This window comes from Triticum urartu, chromosome 1A (genome assembly GCF_056163025.1).
Source record: "Triticum urartu cultivar PI428250 chromosome 1A, HENAU_Tu73, whole genome shotgun sequence".
Taxonomy (NCBI): domain Eukaryota; kingdom Viridiplantae; phylum Streptophyta; class Magnoliopsida; order Poales; family Poaceae; genus Triticum; species Triticum urartu.
The window spans coordinates 507,575,015-507,593,652 of NC_141873.1; the positions used below are offsets into that span (position 1 = coordinate 507,575,015).

General features: G+C 53.7%; 1 protein-coding gene across 1 annotated transcript; it reads left to right on the forward strand.

Moving 5' to 3' along the window:
- Window positions 1–16,856: 16,856 nt before the first annotated feature.
- On the forward strand, window positions 16,857–18,353 carry LOC125537000 (peroxidase 1-like). Its single transcript, XM_048700286.2, has 3 exons — window positions 16,857–17,145; window positions 17,213–17,398; window positions 17,495–18,353. Exons 1-3 carry the CDS (start codon window positions 16,939–16,941, stop codon window positions 18,080–18,082), a joined length of 981 nt encoding a protein of 326 aa, XP_048556243.1. The 5' UTR covers window positions 16,857–16,938; the 3' UTR covers window positions 18,083–18,353.
- Window positions 18,354–18,638: the final 285 nt, after the last annotated feature.

Consider the following 18,638-nt stretch of genomic DNA (forward strand, 5'->3'; position numbering starts at 1 on the left):
TTTCCTTAACTAACATGATGCCCTAAGTTTCATTCTCTGTAACTAACCGACTTCACAAGTTTCTGAGTTTTAATTTCTGGTACTGACAATAAATTCCTAGATTCCTAACATACACACGTACGTGATTATTTGTGTTCTAAGATCCAGCCTCAAATTTTTCGTTACAAACAAGATTGGCATCTGACTTCTTGAAACATGACTGCCGGGGCTGCTGATCCACGGGCACCTATGGGACCGGCGGACCGGGTCCCTTTTGGTTCGGCGGGGGGCGGAGGTTGCGCAAAGAGCAGATCGAGGCGAAGCAAGCGGACGGTTGGTCGTGCCAGGAGTAAATCAAGGCGAAACACGCGAACGATTTACCCAGGTTCGGGCCGCACGGATGCGTAAAACCCTACTCCTGCTTTGTGGATTGGTATTGATTTCTAGCTCGGGGGCGAGATCGAGCGTGGGTGTGTGGAAATGCTGACCCTCGCGAGCGTTCTCGAGGTGGCCGACCCCCTCTACGTTGCACACGGGCCTCCTTTTATACTCAAGGGGTTACCGACATAGAGCAACGGGGGCCAAGGGCAAAAATGGAAAGGGTGCCGTGGGTAGGCACAGCTAGGTGCTGTAGTAGGCACAGCTAGCTGCTACAGTGTTATCATACCTAACCCTGACGGTAGGGGACAAGGGCATTAAATGCCCGTCTGTGTCGCCTAGACAGCACCGAAAGGGACCGCTAGGGACGCCACCGTCTTGCCACGATGGTTGTCTTGTCAGCGCCTGCGTGCCACCGCACGCCCCTAGCTGCACAGCCTCCTGCCACGTGCGCTCGGGAGGGGCCTCGGAGCGACACGTGGGTGGACGTGCTGGAGCGCGGGCGTGGAGTGGGGGCTTGCCGCGGCAAGCGCCTTGCCGCGGCCGTCGACTTGTCGCTTCCGGGAGCTCGCCGCTCACCGGGCCTTGTCGGGGCGCGTAGCGCGCCGCGGCAAGTTCCTTGGAATGCCTTGGACGGCCTTCCCGGCAAGCGCCTCTTGCCGGGGTCTTGGAACGCTTCTGATGGCCTTCCCGGCAAGTTCCTCTTGCCGGGGTCTTGCCTTCTTCCCGGCAAGCTCCTCTTGCCGGGGCCTTGTATTGAATACTTTGTTCTTGAATGGTCTTCAGAGGGTCCATGGGGAATCTTGGCGGTGACCTGGCAGGCCTTGCCGCGGGACGCTGCGACTGCCCGTGCACAAGTTCGGGGTACGAGGGTACCCCTACTCTAGTACACCGACAGGAGCCCCCGGGCCTGGGCCGGACACGGTGCCGAGCATTGTTGGGCCAGGCCCAAAACAGTGCACGGGCACGCGCGGCCTAGGTCGCTCCGCATATCTCTCCGCTTCCATCGAGCACGCCCGTAATGGCGCGCGTCGAACGCGGCGTCGTGGGTGACGCGGACGGCGTGCGCGCGTGGGGCTAAGCCCCGCGAGCATGCGTCAAGCCATGATGAAGGGGAACGGCCCACGCCCTCTTCTCCAAACGGAGGTAGGCGTGGGGGCGTGGCGCATTTACTGGACGGGGCCGGTGCGCGATTTCCGAAGCGCCCACTCCCCGAGATCACGGGGTAGGGTGAGGCCGCCCCATCCGTCGCCTCAGTTCTGCATCTCCGCCACGCGGCTCCCATGCATTTGGGGTTGCGGACGGCGGGAGCGGCAACCTGGGCCGTTGTGAGCAGAGGGGACGGGTCGGCCCGCCTCCCTGCTCTTCCTATGCCTTGATTCGCTGAGCGGGGCGGCTGGGTTCCCACTTCACTCCTTTATAAGGAGCGGGAAGGGAGCACCGAAGCCTGCACTCTCCCGTCTCCTCCTTTATTTAGCTTCTGCTCCCCTTTCTCTCATTCGCCATGGAGAAAGGGAATCCTGGGCCTTCATCGGTGGCGGCGAGGGTCGCCGCCAGACAGCGCACCCTCCCCTTTTCCTCGCTCGTGGTGGCAGAGCCAGCCATAAGGGGAAGAGGGAGGCGAGGTCGTGGACGAGGTCGAGGACGAGGTCGAGGCGCTCGGGGAAGAGGCGGACGGGGCGACGCGCCAGCTTCGCCCCCGCCGGCGGCTCCTCCCCCCGCGGCGGTCCATATAGGGGACAACCCTTGCGAGTTCTTCGTCAAGCTGCGCCGGGCGCCTCGTCGTCGCCTCCGGCTTCCGGCTCCGTTCGCGGGTGCGATGGAGTCGGACCCGCCCGAGACTCTGAGATTACACATGAGGGGCTGTGGGATCAGCGGCACGCGAGTCCGTGTGGTGTTCCCAGCCCCTGGTGTGATGTATCTCGATCGAGGGTGGAAGACGTTCGCCCGCATCCACAGCTTGACGGGGGGACTCACCCTCCATTTTAAGCTGGTGGAGGGCGATCTCCTTTCCGTCAAGGTCTTCGGGTGCTTCGGCACCCGGGCGAAGTGCTGCGTGGACAGCTCCTCCGATAGCGAAGGCTCCTCCTCGAGCGAGAGTGACGAGGAGGAGAGCGGCAGTGATGGTGAGGGTGGCGGGCGGCAGGACGGCGGCTCCGACTAGGTGTCGGGCGCCGTCTCGTGCGGCACCGGCGATCCTATCATCCGCGGCGCCGGCTTCTTAAACTCCCCGGGGGCGTCTCCTTGGGCGGCTGGCATAGGGAGGTCGCGGAAGGGGAAGAGGGCTGGCGACAAGGACGTCAGGTCGGAGTACGAGGGCGTGGTGCCCTCGACAGCGTGCTGACGTCCTGCCGCCCCTCCTTCGCACCCTTCTCCCGGCGTCGCCATCACCGTCCGGCCCCCGGATGTTCTCTTGGTGTCTTCTGGCACCTGTAGCTCGCCTTGGCGTCCCTCTCCCCTTTTCGCCTGCTTGTTCTACCTCCTGAAGAGAGGGACAGGAAAAGGATTACAAGCACCTTATCTTTTTAATTGTAAGCCTTCTGGCCTTTAGCTGTATCTTGTAATCCTCTCTTTCATGTTTTTCATCCTCTATGGACTGTACCTGTATGGGATGTTTTTTAATGAAAAGGGGATGTTTGCCGGGTTATTCGCCTCGCGGGTTGAACCCACGCCAAGGAACAAATCATTGGTATCTCTCGGACAGGCATTCCATTCCCCGACAACAAGCCCTGCTGCCTTCCCACGCCGCTCGACCTTCCTCACGCCTTTGACGGAGGCGGGAACGAGGTGGGTACGGCCTCCTTGTCTCATCCCTTAGCTGTCGCGGCTATGACCAAACTTGGCCCCGGGAACGCGCTCCAGGGCCCAGAGTTGGGGGAGCACGGCAGTTTCCGGGAAGGAACGCGGTTTCACATTCCCTAGTCCATAGGAGGATGCATGAAGAGGGATGAAAAATTATCTGATATCGCAGCCCCCGGCAACTCTGGCTTGCCGGGGGTGGCATCTTGGCATTCGCAGCCCCCGGCGTTCTTGCCGGGGCCCAGGTGCCGGCGCGCCCTTCTTCTCCTTTTCGTCTCCAGGTGGCCTGGCCAGGACGTGCGAGCCCTGCGAACAAAGGAAAAGCAAAGGGACGGACTCTCGACCTCTAAGCTAGGGGTTAGCCGCTATTAGGGACTATCGACCCTAACCAAGGACGAGACTCAGACTCAATCTAGCATGCATGCTATAGCCCCCGGGGTATGCAGCGCTTCATTTTCTGGTGCCAGGGTCTGCGCCTGGCTCTGTACAGAGGTTTACATGCAATAGCGGCAAGACTCGCACAGAGAGGTGGTTGCCGGACGGGGTCTGACAACCGCGCCTTACGAGCGAAACTTGCGAAGAGGCTCGATGTCCCAGGAGTTGCTCACTGGCGTGCCATCTTCGGTCTCCAGGCGGACAGCGCCAGGCCTGGTGACTCGTTTCACCCGGTAAGGGCCTTCCCACTTCGGCGTCGACTTGTTTGGATCTTGGCCGACTGAACGTGCCGAAGAACAAGGTCGCCTTCCTCGAAGCTTCTGGCACGGGCTGGGAGCGACGGCTCGCACAGCGGCCTGAAGACGATCTTCCTCAAGGAGCAGCGCGTCATCTTGCCGCAACCGCTCTTGCTCAAGCTCATCATGAGCGAGCACTCGAGGTGACCCGTATACGAGTTCCGTGAGGATATCTGTTCCTGCGCCAGGGTCTGCGCCTGGCTCTGTACAAAGGATTACATGCAGCAGCGGCAAGACTTGCACAGAGAGGTGGTTGCCGGACGGGGTCTGACAACCGCGCCTTACGGGTAAAACTTGCGAAGATGCTCGATGTTCCAGGAGTTGCTCACTGGAATACCGTCTTCGGTCTCCAGGCGGACAGCTCCAGGCCTGGTGACTCGTCTCACCCGGTAAGGGCCTTCCCACTTCGGCGTCAACTTGTTGGAATTCTTGGCGGACTGAGCGCGCCGAAGAACAAGGTCGCCTTCCTCGAGACTCCTGGCATTGACTCTGCGGCTGTGGTAGCGGCGCAGAGCTTGCTGGTAGCGAGCAGCTCGCACAGCAGCCTGGAGACGATCTTCCTCAAGGAGCAGCGCGTCCTCTTGCCGCAGCCGCTCTTGCTCAAGCTCATCATAAGCGAGCACTCGAGGTGACCCGTATACGAGTTCCGTGGGGGTAACTGCCTCTGCTCCATAGACTAGAGCAAAGGGTGTCTGTCCAGTGGCTCGATTTGGCGTCGACCTGATCGACCAAAGAACCACCGGTAGCTCCTCGATCCAGTTTCTTCCACACTTGTGCAGCCTGTCGAAAGTTCTGGTCTTGAGCCCGCGCAGCACCTCGGCGTTTGCCCTTTCCGCTTGACCGTTGCTCCTTGGGTGAGCAACGGAGGCGAAGCAGACTTTGGCGCCGAGATCTTGGATGTACTGCATGAAGGCGTGGCTCGTGAACTGTGTGCCGTTGTCGGTGATTATCCGGTTAGGGATCCCGAAGCGGCAAACAATCGACCTGAAGAACTTGACGGCTGACTGTGCGGTCACCTTCCTCACTGGTTCCACTTCCGGCCACTTTGTGAACTTGTCGATTGCGACGTACAAGTACTCAAAGCCCCCGACAGCTCGGGGGAAGGGGCCGAGGATGTCGAGCCCCTAGACCGAAAATGGCCAGGATAAAGGGATCGTCTGGAGAGCTTGAGCTGGCTGGTGTATCTGCTTGGAATGGAACTGGCACGCTTCACACTTGGTTGCTTGTGCAGTTGCATCCTGGAGGGCTGTTGGCCAGAAGAAACCTTGCCGGAATGCTTTGCCGACGAGTGCTCTTGCGCCAATGTGGTGACCACATATGCCTCCGTGTATCTTTGCCAACAGCTTCTGTCCGTCTTCCCGGGGAATGCACCTCAATTTCACACCGTTGAGTCTTCTTCTGTACAGCGTCTTGTCGACGAACTGGTACATACTTGACTGCCGGGCTACTCTTTCGGCTTCTTCTTGCTCTTCGGGAAGTTCTCCTGTCTGAAGGAAACGGACAATCTGCTGCGCCCATGTTGGAGCCTGTGGCTCGACAACAAGGACTAAAGGCAACTCTGCTGCTGCGGGAACGTCCGCTTCTACGGCGAGAAGCTGTGTCTCTGCCGGAGCTTGACGTTCCGCGACAAGCTTGCCGGGAGCTTCAGCTTCAACGGAACAAACCCTAGGGCTTGCCGGAGCATCTGGCTCACCGGCGCTCTTGGCGTTGATCTTGGAGGTTGCTGCGGGAATATCTACTTTGACGGCGAGAAGCTGTGTCTCTGCCGGAGCGTGACATCCCACGACAAGCTTGCCGGGAGCTTCAGCTTCAACGGAACAAACCCTGGGGCTTGCCGGAGCATCTGGCTCACCAGCGCCTTCGGTGTTGATCTTGGGGACCTTCTTGGCGGCGGCTTCGGGAAGCTCTGCCAGCAGGTAGTCACCAGGAATCAACTTTCTCTTCTTGCTTTGTCCAGTTGATGGTGTTACGGACGGTTGAGTCAGCTTGAGCACAAAGGTCCCTGGTTCCACAGGTAACTTAAGTGCGGCGCACTTTGACAGGCCATCAGCAATGGCGTTCTGAGTTCTCGGAACGTGCTCCATTTGCAGGCCGTCAAAGCGCTCTTCCAGCTTTCTCACTTCGTCGACGTAAGCTTCCATCAACGGACTCTGATAATTCTTGTTTACTTGGCGGACGACAAGCTGTGAGTCACCCCTGACAATGAGCTTCTTAATCCCAAGGTCTGCCGCGATCCTGAGACCGGCAAGCAATCCCTCATACTCCGCAGTATTGTTTGTTGCTTGCTCCTTGGGAAAGTGCATCTGGACTATGTACTTGAGGTGCTCTCCGGTGGGCGCGATAAGCAGCACACCAGCGCCGGCGCCTTGCAGCGAGAAAGCACCATCAAAGTACATCAGCCACTCTTTGCTCGCTTCTTTGTCGGGGATGCTCGTCTCTGGGATTTCTTCGTCCGGAGTTGGCGTCCATTCCGCTATGAATTCTGCCAATGCTCTGCTCTGGATAGTTGAAGTGCTTTCAAACTTGAGACCAAATCTTGACAGTTCCAGTGCCCACTCAACAATCCTGCCTGTCGCTTCAGGATTCTGCAGTATCCTCTTCAGCAGAAAGCGAGTGACCACTGTGATCTCATGTGCTTGGAAGTAATGGCGCAGCTTTCTCGAGGCCATGAGAAGGCCGAAAAGCAGTTTCTGCACACCAGAGTACCTTGACCTAGCCCCCTGCAGGAGGGAACTGACGAAGTAAACTGGGCGCTGCACCGTTTTCTTCCGTATCTCCTCGTGTATCAGCGCGGGTTCATCTTTGTCGGGACCAGAGCTTGTCGGGGAAGCCCCCTGCTTGTCGCTGGATGCGCTTGCCGCGGTTGCTGGCTCATCATCCGCCTCCCTCTCTGCCACTAACGCAGCACTAACCACTTGATTGGTTGCCGCTATGTACAGCAGCAACTTCTCTTGTGGCTTAGGCGCGACAAGTATTGGGGGGAGGACAGGTATCTCTTCAGGTCTTGCAGCGCAGCCTCCGCGTCCGGAGTCCATTTCATTGGACCTGCCTTTTTCAATAGTTTGAAAAACGGCAGGGCGCGCTCAGCAGACCGAGAGATAAACCTGCTGAGAGCAGCCACGCAACCGGCAAGTTTCTGAACATCTTTGACGCGCTTCGGGGCTTCAATCTGCTCAACGGCCCTGATCTTGTCGGGGTTGGCTTTAATTCCCCGCTGAGACACGAAGAACCCGAGAAGCTTGCCGGAGGGAACTCCGAACACGCACTTCTCTGGGTTGAGCTTGAGGCTGATCTTGCGCAGATTTGCAAAAGTCTCATCCAAGTCTTGGATCAGGGTTGCTCTGTCCTTGCTCTTGACCACTATATCATCCATGTAGGCTTCCACATTTTTGTGTATTTGTGGCTCAAGAGCAATATGGACTACTCTCGCAATGTTGAACCGGCATTTTTTAATCCGAAAGGCATTCGTACAAAGCAGTACGTGCCACATGGAGTGATAAATGCGGTTTTCTCTTCATCCTCCTCTGCCATGAAGATCTGATGATACCCGGAGTATGCATCAAGAAATGAAAGCAAATCACACCCAGCTGTGGAGTCAACAATCTGGTCAATGCGCGGCAAGGGAAATGGGTCTTTGGGACAAGCTTTGTTAACATCGGTGAAATCGATGCAAAGCCTCCATTTCCCGTTTGCCTTGCGCACGACTACAGGATTGGCCAACCACGTGGGATGGAGCACTCCTCTGACGAGGCCTGCTGCTTCCAGTTTCTTGATTTCCTCCACAATGAATTCCTGGCGCTCCACCGCCTGCTTCCGGACTTTCTGTTTGACGGGCCGCGCATGGGGACAGACGGCAAGGTGGTGCTCAATCACTTTTCTGGGAACACCGGGGATGTCAGACGGTTGCCATGCAAACACGTCGACGTTCGCCCGCAGGAAAGCAACGAGCGCGCTTTCCTATTTAGGGTCAAGCGTGGCACTGATGGTGAAGGTACCACCAGCGCCATCCTCCTTGGCGGACACCTTCTTCGTCTCTGGCAGAGCCGCCATCGTCTTCTTGTGCTCGCCGGCGGAGCTCGATGGTGCGTCCTCGACGGCAGCGCAACACTCCGAAGAGGCGCGCTTGCCGAAGTGGGCACCAGAGCTTTTGCCGGACTCGGTCTTCATGCCGGTGGAGCTCGATGGTGCGTCCTTGACGGCAGCGCAGCACTCCGAAGAGGTGCGCGCGCCGGAGTGGGCACCAGAGTCCCCGCCGGACTTGGTCTTCTTGCCGGTGGAGCTCGATGGCGCGTCCTCGACGGCAGCGCAGCACTCCGAAGAGGTGCGCGCGCCGGAGTAGGCACCAGAGTCCCCGCCGGACTTGGTCTTCTTGGTCCCGGGAGCTTCAGCGGCAAGTGGATCGCGGTCTGCCGTGGCCGCCGCTTCCCGGTAGATCTTGTCGGCACAGATAAGAGCGTCCTTCTTGTCGCCAGGGACAGAAATGACGCTTATCGGGCCTGGCATCTTCAGCACGTTATACGCGTAGTGAGAGGCCGCCATGAACTTGGCGAGCGCTGGACGGCCAAGTATCCCATTGTAAGGCAACGGGATATCGGCAACGTCGAACGTGACCCTCTCAGTCCTGAAGTTTAACTCGCTGCCGAATGTTACCGGCAGCGTGACCTTCCCCTTTGGCTTGCTCCTTCCCGGGTTGATTCCTTGGAATGTGCCGGTCTCTTCGAGCTCACCGTCAGGGATCTGGAGTTCTCGGAGCACAGCGGAGGAGATCAGGTTTAAGCCAGCCCCGCCGTCGACTAGCATCTTGGTGACCTTGAGGTTGCGGATGGTTGGTGAAACCAACATCGGCAGACACCCGACCGCGGTTGTGCGATCAGGGTGGTCCTCAATGTCAAAGATGATAGGCGTGCTGGACCACTTCAGAAGCTTGCGCGATTCGATGGGTGGCTCCGCTGCATTGACTTCCCGCACCCACTGTTTGAGTTGGCGGTGCGAGGTATGCAGGGACGCACCCCCGTCAACGCACAAAAGACCTCTGTGGCTTTCTGAAACTCCTGCTCACTGGTCTCAACGTCATCCATGTCTTCATCCTCGCCGTCGTCGTCGTCGTTGTCGCGACCGCGGGGAGGTCTGTCTCCTTGCCCCTGCTTGGCCTTGCCGCGGCGTCCTTCCTGGCCGGTGCGCTTCTGGCCAGGTTTATCGGCACCCCCTTGGGCTCTCTCTTTGTCGCGCCGCTCGTACTCAGCCCTCTGTTGCTGGACGAGCTGCTCGACCTTCTTGCAGTTCTGGAGGTCATGGCCCTTGGTGCGGTGAATCTTGCAGTATCTCTTGCCGGAACCGTCCCGCTTGTCGGCGACCGCCACAGCCTGACAGTTGGTGCACGCGGCGACTTCCTTGCCGGAGCCACCAACTGTAGCCTTCGTGGCGTCACCTTCATTGCCGGACTGCTCAACGACCAGCACCTCGTTGTTCTGCTTCTTCCTGTTGTTGCGCCGCCGGCTTCTCTTTGCCGGGGCGGCATCCTCACTGTCAGATCCTCCTACTCCAGTGCTTTCTCCGGGGAATTTCCTGCCCTCCTCAGCGCGTGCACATCTGTCCGCCAGGGCATAAAGCTCGCTGACGTCCCGAATCTTGCACATCGCCAGCTCCTCCCGCATCCTGCAATTACGCACGTTCTGATGGAACGCGCTGATTACCGCGGCGGGGTGGATATTTGGGATGTTGTGGTGTACACGGCTGAACCTCTGGATGTACTGGCGCAGGGGCTCTCCTTCCTTCTGGACGAGCAGATGAAGATCGCTCTCTTGGCCATGAGGTTTGTGGCCGCCTGTGAAGGCGCCAACAAACTGATGGCACAGCTCGGCCCAGGAGGATATGGAGTTGTCCGGCAAGTGCATGAGCCAGGACCTGACGTTGGGCTTAAGCACCAGCGGGAAGTAGTTGGCAAGGATCTTGTCGTCTTGTCCCCCAGCAGCCTGCACCGCGATGGTGTAGATGCTGAGGAACTCCGACGGATGCAACTTGCCGTCGTACTTCTCTGGTATATCTGGCATGAAATTCTTCGTACTGGGCCACTGGACTTGCCGCAGCTCACGAGTGAACGCAGGGCAACCTACCGGGTACGGTAAGTCGCCTGGTTCCCCTGTCGCATGCATGTCAACAGAGGACCCAGCGCGCTGGTCTGACTGACGTCGCGCTTCTCTCCGGCGCTCGATGCGAGTACGAGCGTCTTCCCGCTGTCGTTCTCGAAGAACTTGGCGCTGATCGCGACGAGCTCGGGGATCAGACGACGCGGTGGAGTCGCTGTCGAGGCGGATCCGGAGAGTCGGTGATCTTGGCCTTCGGGGTGGGGAGTGCACAGTAGTTGCACCCCCACCAGTCTTGTCTCCACCGGTTCGCGCCTGGCTGACTCGCTGTGGCTGCAACGTGCTCGGCTGCCGAGGAGTGTCGCCGTTGGCGAAGCCGATGAGACTCTGGATAGTGGCCCTCCAGTCGTCGATCTTGTCCGCCGCTGGAGGGTAGTCTAGGAGCACCTGAGCTCGCGACAGAGCTTCCGCTGCGGTGGCGGGCGGCGGTAGCGAACGGTGCGAGGAGCGGGATATGCTCGGACTCCTAACCACATTAGAAGGAGCAGTATCCCGTCTAGGCGACCGCGTCTCGCTTGCGCCGGCTTGTGGACGCGCATGGTGGTCCTGGGCGCTCCGGGATCCACCAGCTCGATCTTGATCCAGCGAGCGCATGGTACCGTGAGTACCATGACGCTGCTGGTCCCGCGCCTCCTGAGATGGGCGCGGTGCATGCACGGACGCCGAGGTCTTGGAGGGCGCCCGGTCGTTGTGGGAGCCGGCCACGCCACCGATGGGCAGCGCAGCCTTGCCTTGGGACCTGGCAGCACCGAGAGTTCCCTCGTCGATGCGTGCCCTTCCGCCGGCGCCTGCACCACCATCCGTTTGCTCCGGCGGTGGGTGGCTCGGCGCGGACGGAGCAGCTGCCTCCGAAACCTTCTTCTTCGGCGGCATGTTGATGAAGACGATGAAGATCTGGCTCGCAAGAACGCCGGATCTGGTTCGCACAACTTCGACGTCCCCCTACCTGGCGTGCCAGAGATGCCGGGGCTGCTGATCCACGGGCACCTATGGGACCGGCGGACCGGGTCCCTTTTGGTTCGGCGGGGGCCGGAGGTTGCGCAAAGAGCAGATCGAGGCGAAGCAAGCGGGCGGTTGGTCGTGCCAAGAGTAAATCAAGGCGAAACACGCGAACGATTTACCCAGGTTCGGGCCGCATGGATGCGTAAAACCCTACTCCTGCTTTGTGGATTGGTATTGATTTCTAACTCGGGGGCGAGATCGAGCGTGGGTGTGTGGAAATGCTGACCCTCGCGAGCGTTCTCGAGGTGGCCGACCCCCTCTACGTAGCACACGGGCCTCCTTTTATACTCAAGGGGTTACCGACATAGAGCAACGGGGGCCAAGGGCAAAAATGGAAAGGGTGCCGTGGGTAGGCACAGCTAGGTGCTGTAGTAGGCACAGCTAGCTGCTACAGTGTTATCATACCTAACCCTGACGGCAGGGGACAAGGACATTAAATGCCCGTCTGTGTCGCCTAGACAGCACCGAAAAGGACCGCTAGGGACGCCACCGTCTTGCCACGATGGTTGTCTTGTCAGCGCCTGCGTGCCACCGCACGCCCCTAGCTGCACAGCCTCCTGCCACGTGCGCTCGGGAGGGGCCTCGGAGCGACACGTGGGTGGACGTGCTGGAGCGCGGGCGTGGAGTGGGGGCTTGCCGCGGCAAGCGCCTTGCCGCGGCCGTCGACTTGTCGCTTCCGGGAGCTCGCCGCTCACCGGGCCTTGTCGGGGCGCGTAGCGCGCCGCGGCAAGTTCCTTGGAATGCCTTGGACGGCCTTCCCGGCAAGCGCCTCTTGCCGGGGTCTTGGAACGCTTCTGATGGCCTTCCCGGCAAGTTCCTCTTGCCGGGGTCTTGCCTTCTTCCCGGCAAGCTCCTCTTGCCGGGGCCTTGTCTTGAATACTTTGTTCTTGAATGGTCTTCAGAGGGTCCACGGGGAATCTTGGCGGTGACCTGGCAGACCTTGCCGCGGGACGCTGCGACTGCCCGTGCACAAGTTCGGGGTACGAGGGTACCCCTACTCTAGTACACCGACAATGACAAACTAATAGAAGCCCCTAAAAGAATAAACGATGGAATACTCAGCAACCATATGTAGAACTTGTGCTTACAAAAACACTTGAATGACGTCAAACATACACAATCGACTAAGCTGTGCCGGATAAGCTTACGGACTACGCCTTCTATAGTCGTTCAGTCATTGCCGTGTGAGAGGGATTCGCAACAGAATAGCTCGGATCGCTTCTAAGAAAAGCAGAGGGTACTTGAAGAATACACGGGAGAGAGAAGAACACACCGGAAGTTTTCAGCACAAAGCTGGAGGTTTAGTAGGCACTTCTAACAGGAACTGTTCACCCCAATATCTATACCTTCGAAAACGGAACCACGAAAATTGGTATAATATTTTATATTTACGATATGAATACAGATATATGTGTGTATTGATATGCGCCGGCGAATACACAGAGTGCAGAGATAAATTTGTGAATCTTGGCACAGAACATTTGTGTGCCCCGCCGCTGCATGCCACAATTTTTCTCCCAGTCAAACACCTCTACTTTGATTGCAAGGTCGCTCGTGCTACATGGTGAATCATGCATTTAGGTGGCTTCAAATTTGTATTAGCATTCATATGGGAAGAGGTAAATACACCAGTGATGCTTGAACTTGTCATGGATGTTCTAATGTCTGAACTTGAAAAATACGCTGAATTGGTTCTAAAACTTGGCACAAACGTGCAAATACGATGCTAATCCTATTCATATATGTAAAGTATGCTGACCTGGCATGAGGACCACTTATAAATATGAAACAGAATTATTTGGATATACTATATTTCTCTATGACTAGTGGGTCCCGTCTGTCAGGGAAATTAAAATGAAAAATGGTGTTATACAGGAATCCATCCGGTGAGCTAGAGCTACCAGTCAGCATCTATTGGCCAGCACGCCAATGTAGCTAACCCCTGAAGCTTAATGTAGAGTAATATAAAACGGATGTGGTAGCACATGTTATTTCTTTTTGTCAAAAGAAAAAAGTATGTAAATAATAATCCTAATAATAAATGTTTTTTGAGGGAACTAATCATAAATGTTAGATTCAAATATTCGTTTGTAATTAATTTTACTTTTTTACTTCGTGATAAACAAATATTCGTGTGCACATATTATTTTACAAAAATCTATAAACAAGGCCATGCTGTCAGTTACAAATATTTGTGGTACATAAATAATAAGATCATGGTACACAAATATTCGTGTGCATAAAAATAAGTATAGAAAGGCATGCAATAAAATATATTACTAAAAATATTCCTTTAGTTTTTTGAAATAGTTATGTATTATTTAGAAAATACTATTCAAAAATGTTTACTTAATACAAAAATTTAAAATATACCATCATGGATTATATTTTAAAAAGCTAAATAAATAAATAATATATTGAATAAAACATTTTCATACAGGCATGGCTTATATTTACATTGTATGTGAATATTTTTAATGTTAAATGAGCATGACATGGATGAAATCAAAGGTATCACAAATTCTTTTTTCAAGAACATTTATTCTTGTGATTCTATGGTAAATCCATCGCGTATTCTGTCTCTTGTGAAACCGGTGTTGAATGATAAAATGAATGAGGATCTCTGCAAACATTTTTCTGAACAAGAAATCAGTGATGCCCTCTTTCAAATTGGGTCGTTAAAGGCCCCGTGGCCAGATGGGTTCCCTGCCAGGTTTTTTTCAGAGGAATTGGGGTTTGCTCAATGAGGATATTGTTCGAGTTGTCCAGCAATTCTTTATTTCAGGAAGTATGCCTGATGGGATAAATGATACAACCATTGTTCTTATTCCTAAGGTGAAGCATCCTGAGTCGATAAAGGACTTTCGACCAATCAGCTTGTGTAATGTCATATATAAAATTATCTCTAAATGCCTTGTCAACAGAATGATACCCCTATTGGACGATATAATCTCTCCTACACAAAGTGCCCTCATTGCTTTTGAATGTATGCATTCTTTATATACATTGAAAGATAGTCGTGGTGAATATTGTACGTATAAGTTGGATCTCGCAAAAGCATATGATCGTGTGGACTGGAAGTTCCTAGAAAAAATGCTTCAAGCGTATGGTTTTGCTCCAATATGGATAAACTGGATTATGACTTGTGTAACCACTCTGAAATTTTCCATGCACTTTAATGGACAGCTCCTAGAGTCTTTTCATCCTTCACGTGGATTGAGGCAAGGGGATCCTTTGTCTCCGTATCTATTCCTCTTTGTGGCTGAAGCTTTGTCACTGTTAATTAATGATGCGTTGGCAAGAGGGATTATCCAAGAGTTTCGACTGAACAAACATGCCCCAGGTATATCTCATCTACTCTTTGCTGATGATAGTCTCCTATTTCTCAAGGGAAACTTGTAGCAAGCTCTGAAAATTAAACCTATTTTATCGGCGTATGAGGAAGGAACGGGTCAGCTATTAAGCCCAGATAAATGTTCCATTTTATTTGGGAAAAATGCTCTATGGAAGATCAGGTGTCCATCTTGGTTATTCTCAAGATCACGATCGATGGATTTGAGGATAAATATCTGGGTTTGCATGTGCCAGAAAGTCGTATGAAGGCGGGTAAGTTTCAATCTACAAAAGATAAAGCGCTTAAGCGGGTGTCGGATTGGATTGAAAAATATGCCTCTAGCGGGGTGAAGGAAATTCAGATCAAGTCTGTTATTCAGGCTATTCCAGTTTATGCAATGGGTATCTTTAAATTTTCTGCTTCTTTATGTGATGAGTTATCCCGGATTATCAAGAATTTTTGGTGGGGCGATGAGGAGAATAGAAAGAGAACTCATTGGGTGTCTTGGGATAAAATGACAAGACCTAAAAGTGAAGGGGGCATGGGCTTTCGTGACCTCGGAATTTTTAATCGGGCGCTTTTGGCTAAACAAGCTTGGCGTTTATTGGTTTTTCCGGATTCTCTATGTGCAAAGGTGTTGAAAGCTAAATATTATCCTCATGGACATCTTATTGATACGGTATTTCCTCAAGCAACTTCCCTTACGTGGCAAGGAATTATGCATGGACTCGATCTGCTAAAAAAAGGTATCATATGGAGAGTGGTCGATAGTTCTAGTATAAACATTTGGAGGGATAATTGGATCCCTAGGGATTCTGGCCTTCGTATATCTGCTAAAAAGAATAGAACTAGGATCAAATGGGTGTCCGAGTTATTCATGACTGGGTCTAGGAGTTGGGATGAGAACCTGATCAGACATCTTTTCTATAGTCATGATGCAGATGAAATTCTAAAATTGTGTATTCTGAGGTTGAGTGAGGGTGATGTTATTGCTTAGCACGATGAGAAGAGTGGTTTGTTCTCTGTGAAAAGTGTGTATAGGCTGGCACTCAATCTTCAGGAATCAAAGGTTGATCCAGGTAACTCTAGTGGTGCCACGAATGGGGAAAGGAGGCTTTGGAATATAATTTGGAAGGCTAATGTCCCCCAGAAGATTAGAATATTTGCGTGGAGGGCTGCCTCTAATAGTTTGGCGGTTCAAGTTAACAGGGTTAAACACCATCAAGCTATTCTAGGTATGTGCTCGATTTGTGGTATTGAGGATGAATGTATTTTTCATGCATTGGTGAGTTGCCCCAAGGCTCGGACGTTTCGTATGGCGTTGAAGGAAGTGTGGAATTTACCGGCTGGAGAGAATTTCAAATATTCTGGGCCCGACTGGCTTCTTATTTTATTGGATCAATTAAATCCGACGGTGTGTGGGCAAACATTATTCATGTTCTGGAGAGCTTGGCATTTGAGGGATGATTTGATCTTTGGAAAAGGGAAGGAATCCATCTTGGCATCTGTGAGCTTTGTAGAAAATTACTGGGCTTCTTTCTCGTCTTGTCATGCAAACATGCAGGTGGAGATGTGCAACAAAGGTAAACAAGTGATGGGGGAAGTTCAGCCAACCACCACTATGGAGAGGAATTCTATCTCTTGGAAGCCACCCAACTCTGAGTTCTTCAAGATTAATGTCGATGCAAGTTTTGTGGAGGCCATTAAAGTTGCGAGTGTGGGGTTGATTATCAGAAACCATTGTGGACAAGTTATTGTTTCATCGTGGGATTATATCGGAGCTTGCTATAGCGCCGAGGAAGCGAAACTTAGGGCGGCACTTTCTGGCCTGTATATCGGTATCACTCTTGACATGCCCATCATTTTTGAAAATTGATTGCTCTTCTGTGGCTTTTGTTTTTGGAAAAGATTGCTTTGAAAGGTCACCCCTTATCGACCTAAAGAAGAAGGCGGTCAATACCTAGAAGCTACTGGTGAAGTTTCACATATCCAAGATCAATAGGAGGGCTAATACAGTGGCTCTTGAGATTGCTAAGCTCAGTTTCGATAATAGGTTTGATGAATTATGTTTAATTCTGTTTCGCCCTGTGTGGCTAAGTTTGTGATGAATGATTGTACGAACATTTTAAGTTAATTAATACATGGTGGGTTTTCAAAAAAAAATGGATCATGAGATTCCAACGTTTGCGAACTACCAGTAGGTGGCTTTCACTGGCCCTTTGTTGATTAAAACTTGGCAGCGAATTCCGCTCCGTGATGACTAATTAGTTAATGAGTTGATCTGCCTACGTGCTTCCGTCTGGGTCTGGCTGTCCGGCCGCCTCCATTATACATACGGCACGCCGCCGGTGTACCTGCCACGGCAAAGATTCCGGAGAGTGCAAACAAGGAACAACTCAATAAACCATGCAAATTTTACCTGCTGCTCCGGAGGACAGCCCACCACATGCAGGCGTGGGGACACTCCGGCGCTATATATTTCTCGGGCGCCAGTCCAGCAACAGCAGCAGCAGCACAAGCTTCCCCTGACTAATTAGCTACCTAGCCACCCTCATCCTCGGGGCGTGTGAAGATGGCGTCGAGGTCTTTGATGGTGGCGCTCCTGCTCGCGGCGGTGGCGGCGACGTGCGCGCGGGCGCAGCTGCACGAGAAGTTCTACAGCGAGTCGTGCCCCAGCGTGGAGGACGTCGTGAGGAGGGAGATGGTGAGGGCGCTGTCCCTGGCGCCCAGCCTAGCCGGGCCGCTCCTCAGGATGCACTTCCACGACTGCTTCGTCAGGGTAAGCTACATTTGCATGCATGTGTACTCTACTCCCACTGCATCTGGCCTGATCCCCGTGAATGTAGGGGTGCGACGGGTCTGTTCTGCTGGACTCGGCGAACAAGACAGCGGAGAAGGACGCACAGCCGAACCAGACGCTGCGAGGCTTCGGCTTCGTCGAGAGGGTGAAGGCCGCCGTGGAGAAGGCCTGCCCCGACACCGTCTCCTGCGCCGACGTGCTCGCCCTCATTGCCAGGGACGCGGTCTGGCTGGTGAGTACTAGCCGATTTCGCAAATGTCGTCACGCGGTACATGTGGAAGGCGCCGAGTTCTAAACTTCTACTGCTGCTCGATCATCGTTTTTCTAGAGCAAGGGGCCATTCTGGGAAGTTCCCCTCGGCCGGAGAGACGGCAGCGTGTCCATCTCCAACGAGACCGACGCCCTGCCACCTCCTACCGCCAACTTCACCGTGCTCACCCAGCTCTTCGCCGCCGTGAACCTCGACGCCAAGGACCTCGTCGTCCTCTCCGCCGGGCACACGATCGGGACGTCGCACTGCTTCTCCTTCTCCGACCGGCTCTACAACTTCACCGGCATGGAGAACCCCAGCGACATCGACCCCACGCTGGAGCCGCAGTACATGATGCGGCTAAAGAGCAAGTGTGCCAGCCTCAACGACAACACCACCCTCGTGGAGATGGACCCCGGTAGCTTCAAGACCTTCGACACCGACTATTTCAAGCTGGTGAGCAAGCGGAGGGGCCTCTTCCACTCCGACGGCGCCCTCCTTACCGACCCCTTCACCCGCGCCTACGTCCAGCGCCATGCCAGCGGAGCATTCAAGGATGAGTTCTTCGCCGACTTCGCCGCCTCCATGATCAAGATGGGCAACGCCAACCCGCTCACCGGAAGCCAGGGCGAGATCAGGAAGAAGTGCAACGTGGTTAACCATTAAGCCACCGAAGAAGTACAAGGCTGTTTTGATTTGTGATCATGTTTTTCCCCTGTAAATTGCCGTAAGATTGTCATGGCTCCTTTCTCTTTCAACTCTTTTTTTATTAATTTATTGTTTCACTACAACCATGTGAATTTCTTGTACACACGACGAACACTTTGAAATTGCCACATCCGACGTGTCGTGCGTTGTCATCTGGTGCGCTTACTAGTATTGTCTAAGTTGTATTGTTTTATTTTTGGTTGTTACATAAATAATGTTTTGTTGTGTTTTTTGTGTTATCTTAGGGCATCATAATGTTTCATATGTACTAGTAAAAAGAAGAGTTATAGTTAGACTATTTTAATTTAGTTACTTTACGGACCGGTTGCATAGCGGCTAACAGCGTTACCAATATTTTGGGCGTTGGTGTGCATTAGTCTCTTCTTGTTAGGAAGTGCATCTTTATGTTCCGCTGTGTATCAGTGAAAAGCAAGTGCACAAGCACGAAGAACAATGGATCCCAGGTAGAAATTCATTTTTCATACATATCCTATAATTTTTATCTACATGTACT

Bases quoted from the DNA above. Each gene is read 5' to 3' on its own strand.
- LOC125537000 (XM_048700286.2), top strand. From the start codon at position 16,939: ATGGCGTCGAGGTCTTTGATGGTGGCGCTCCTGCTCGCGGCGGTGGCG. The intron at 17,146-17,212 runs GTAAGCTACATT...CCGTGAATGTAG, and splicing joins TCCACGACTGCTTCGTCAGG to GGGTGCGACGGGTCTGTTCT. The intron at 17,399-17,494 runs GTGAGTACTAGC...TCGTTTTTCTAG, and splicing joins CCAGGGACGCGGTCTGGCTG to AGCAAGGGGCCATTCTGGGA.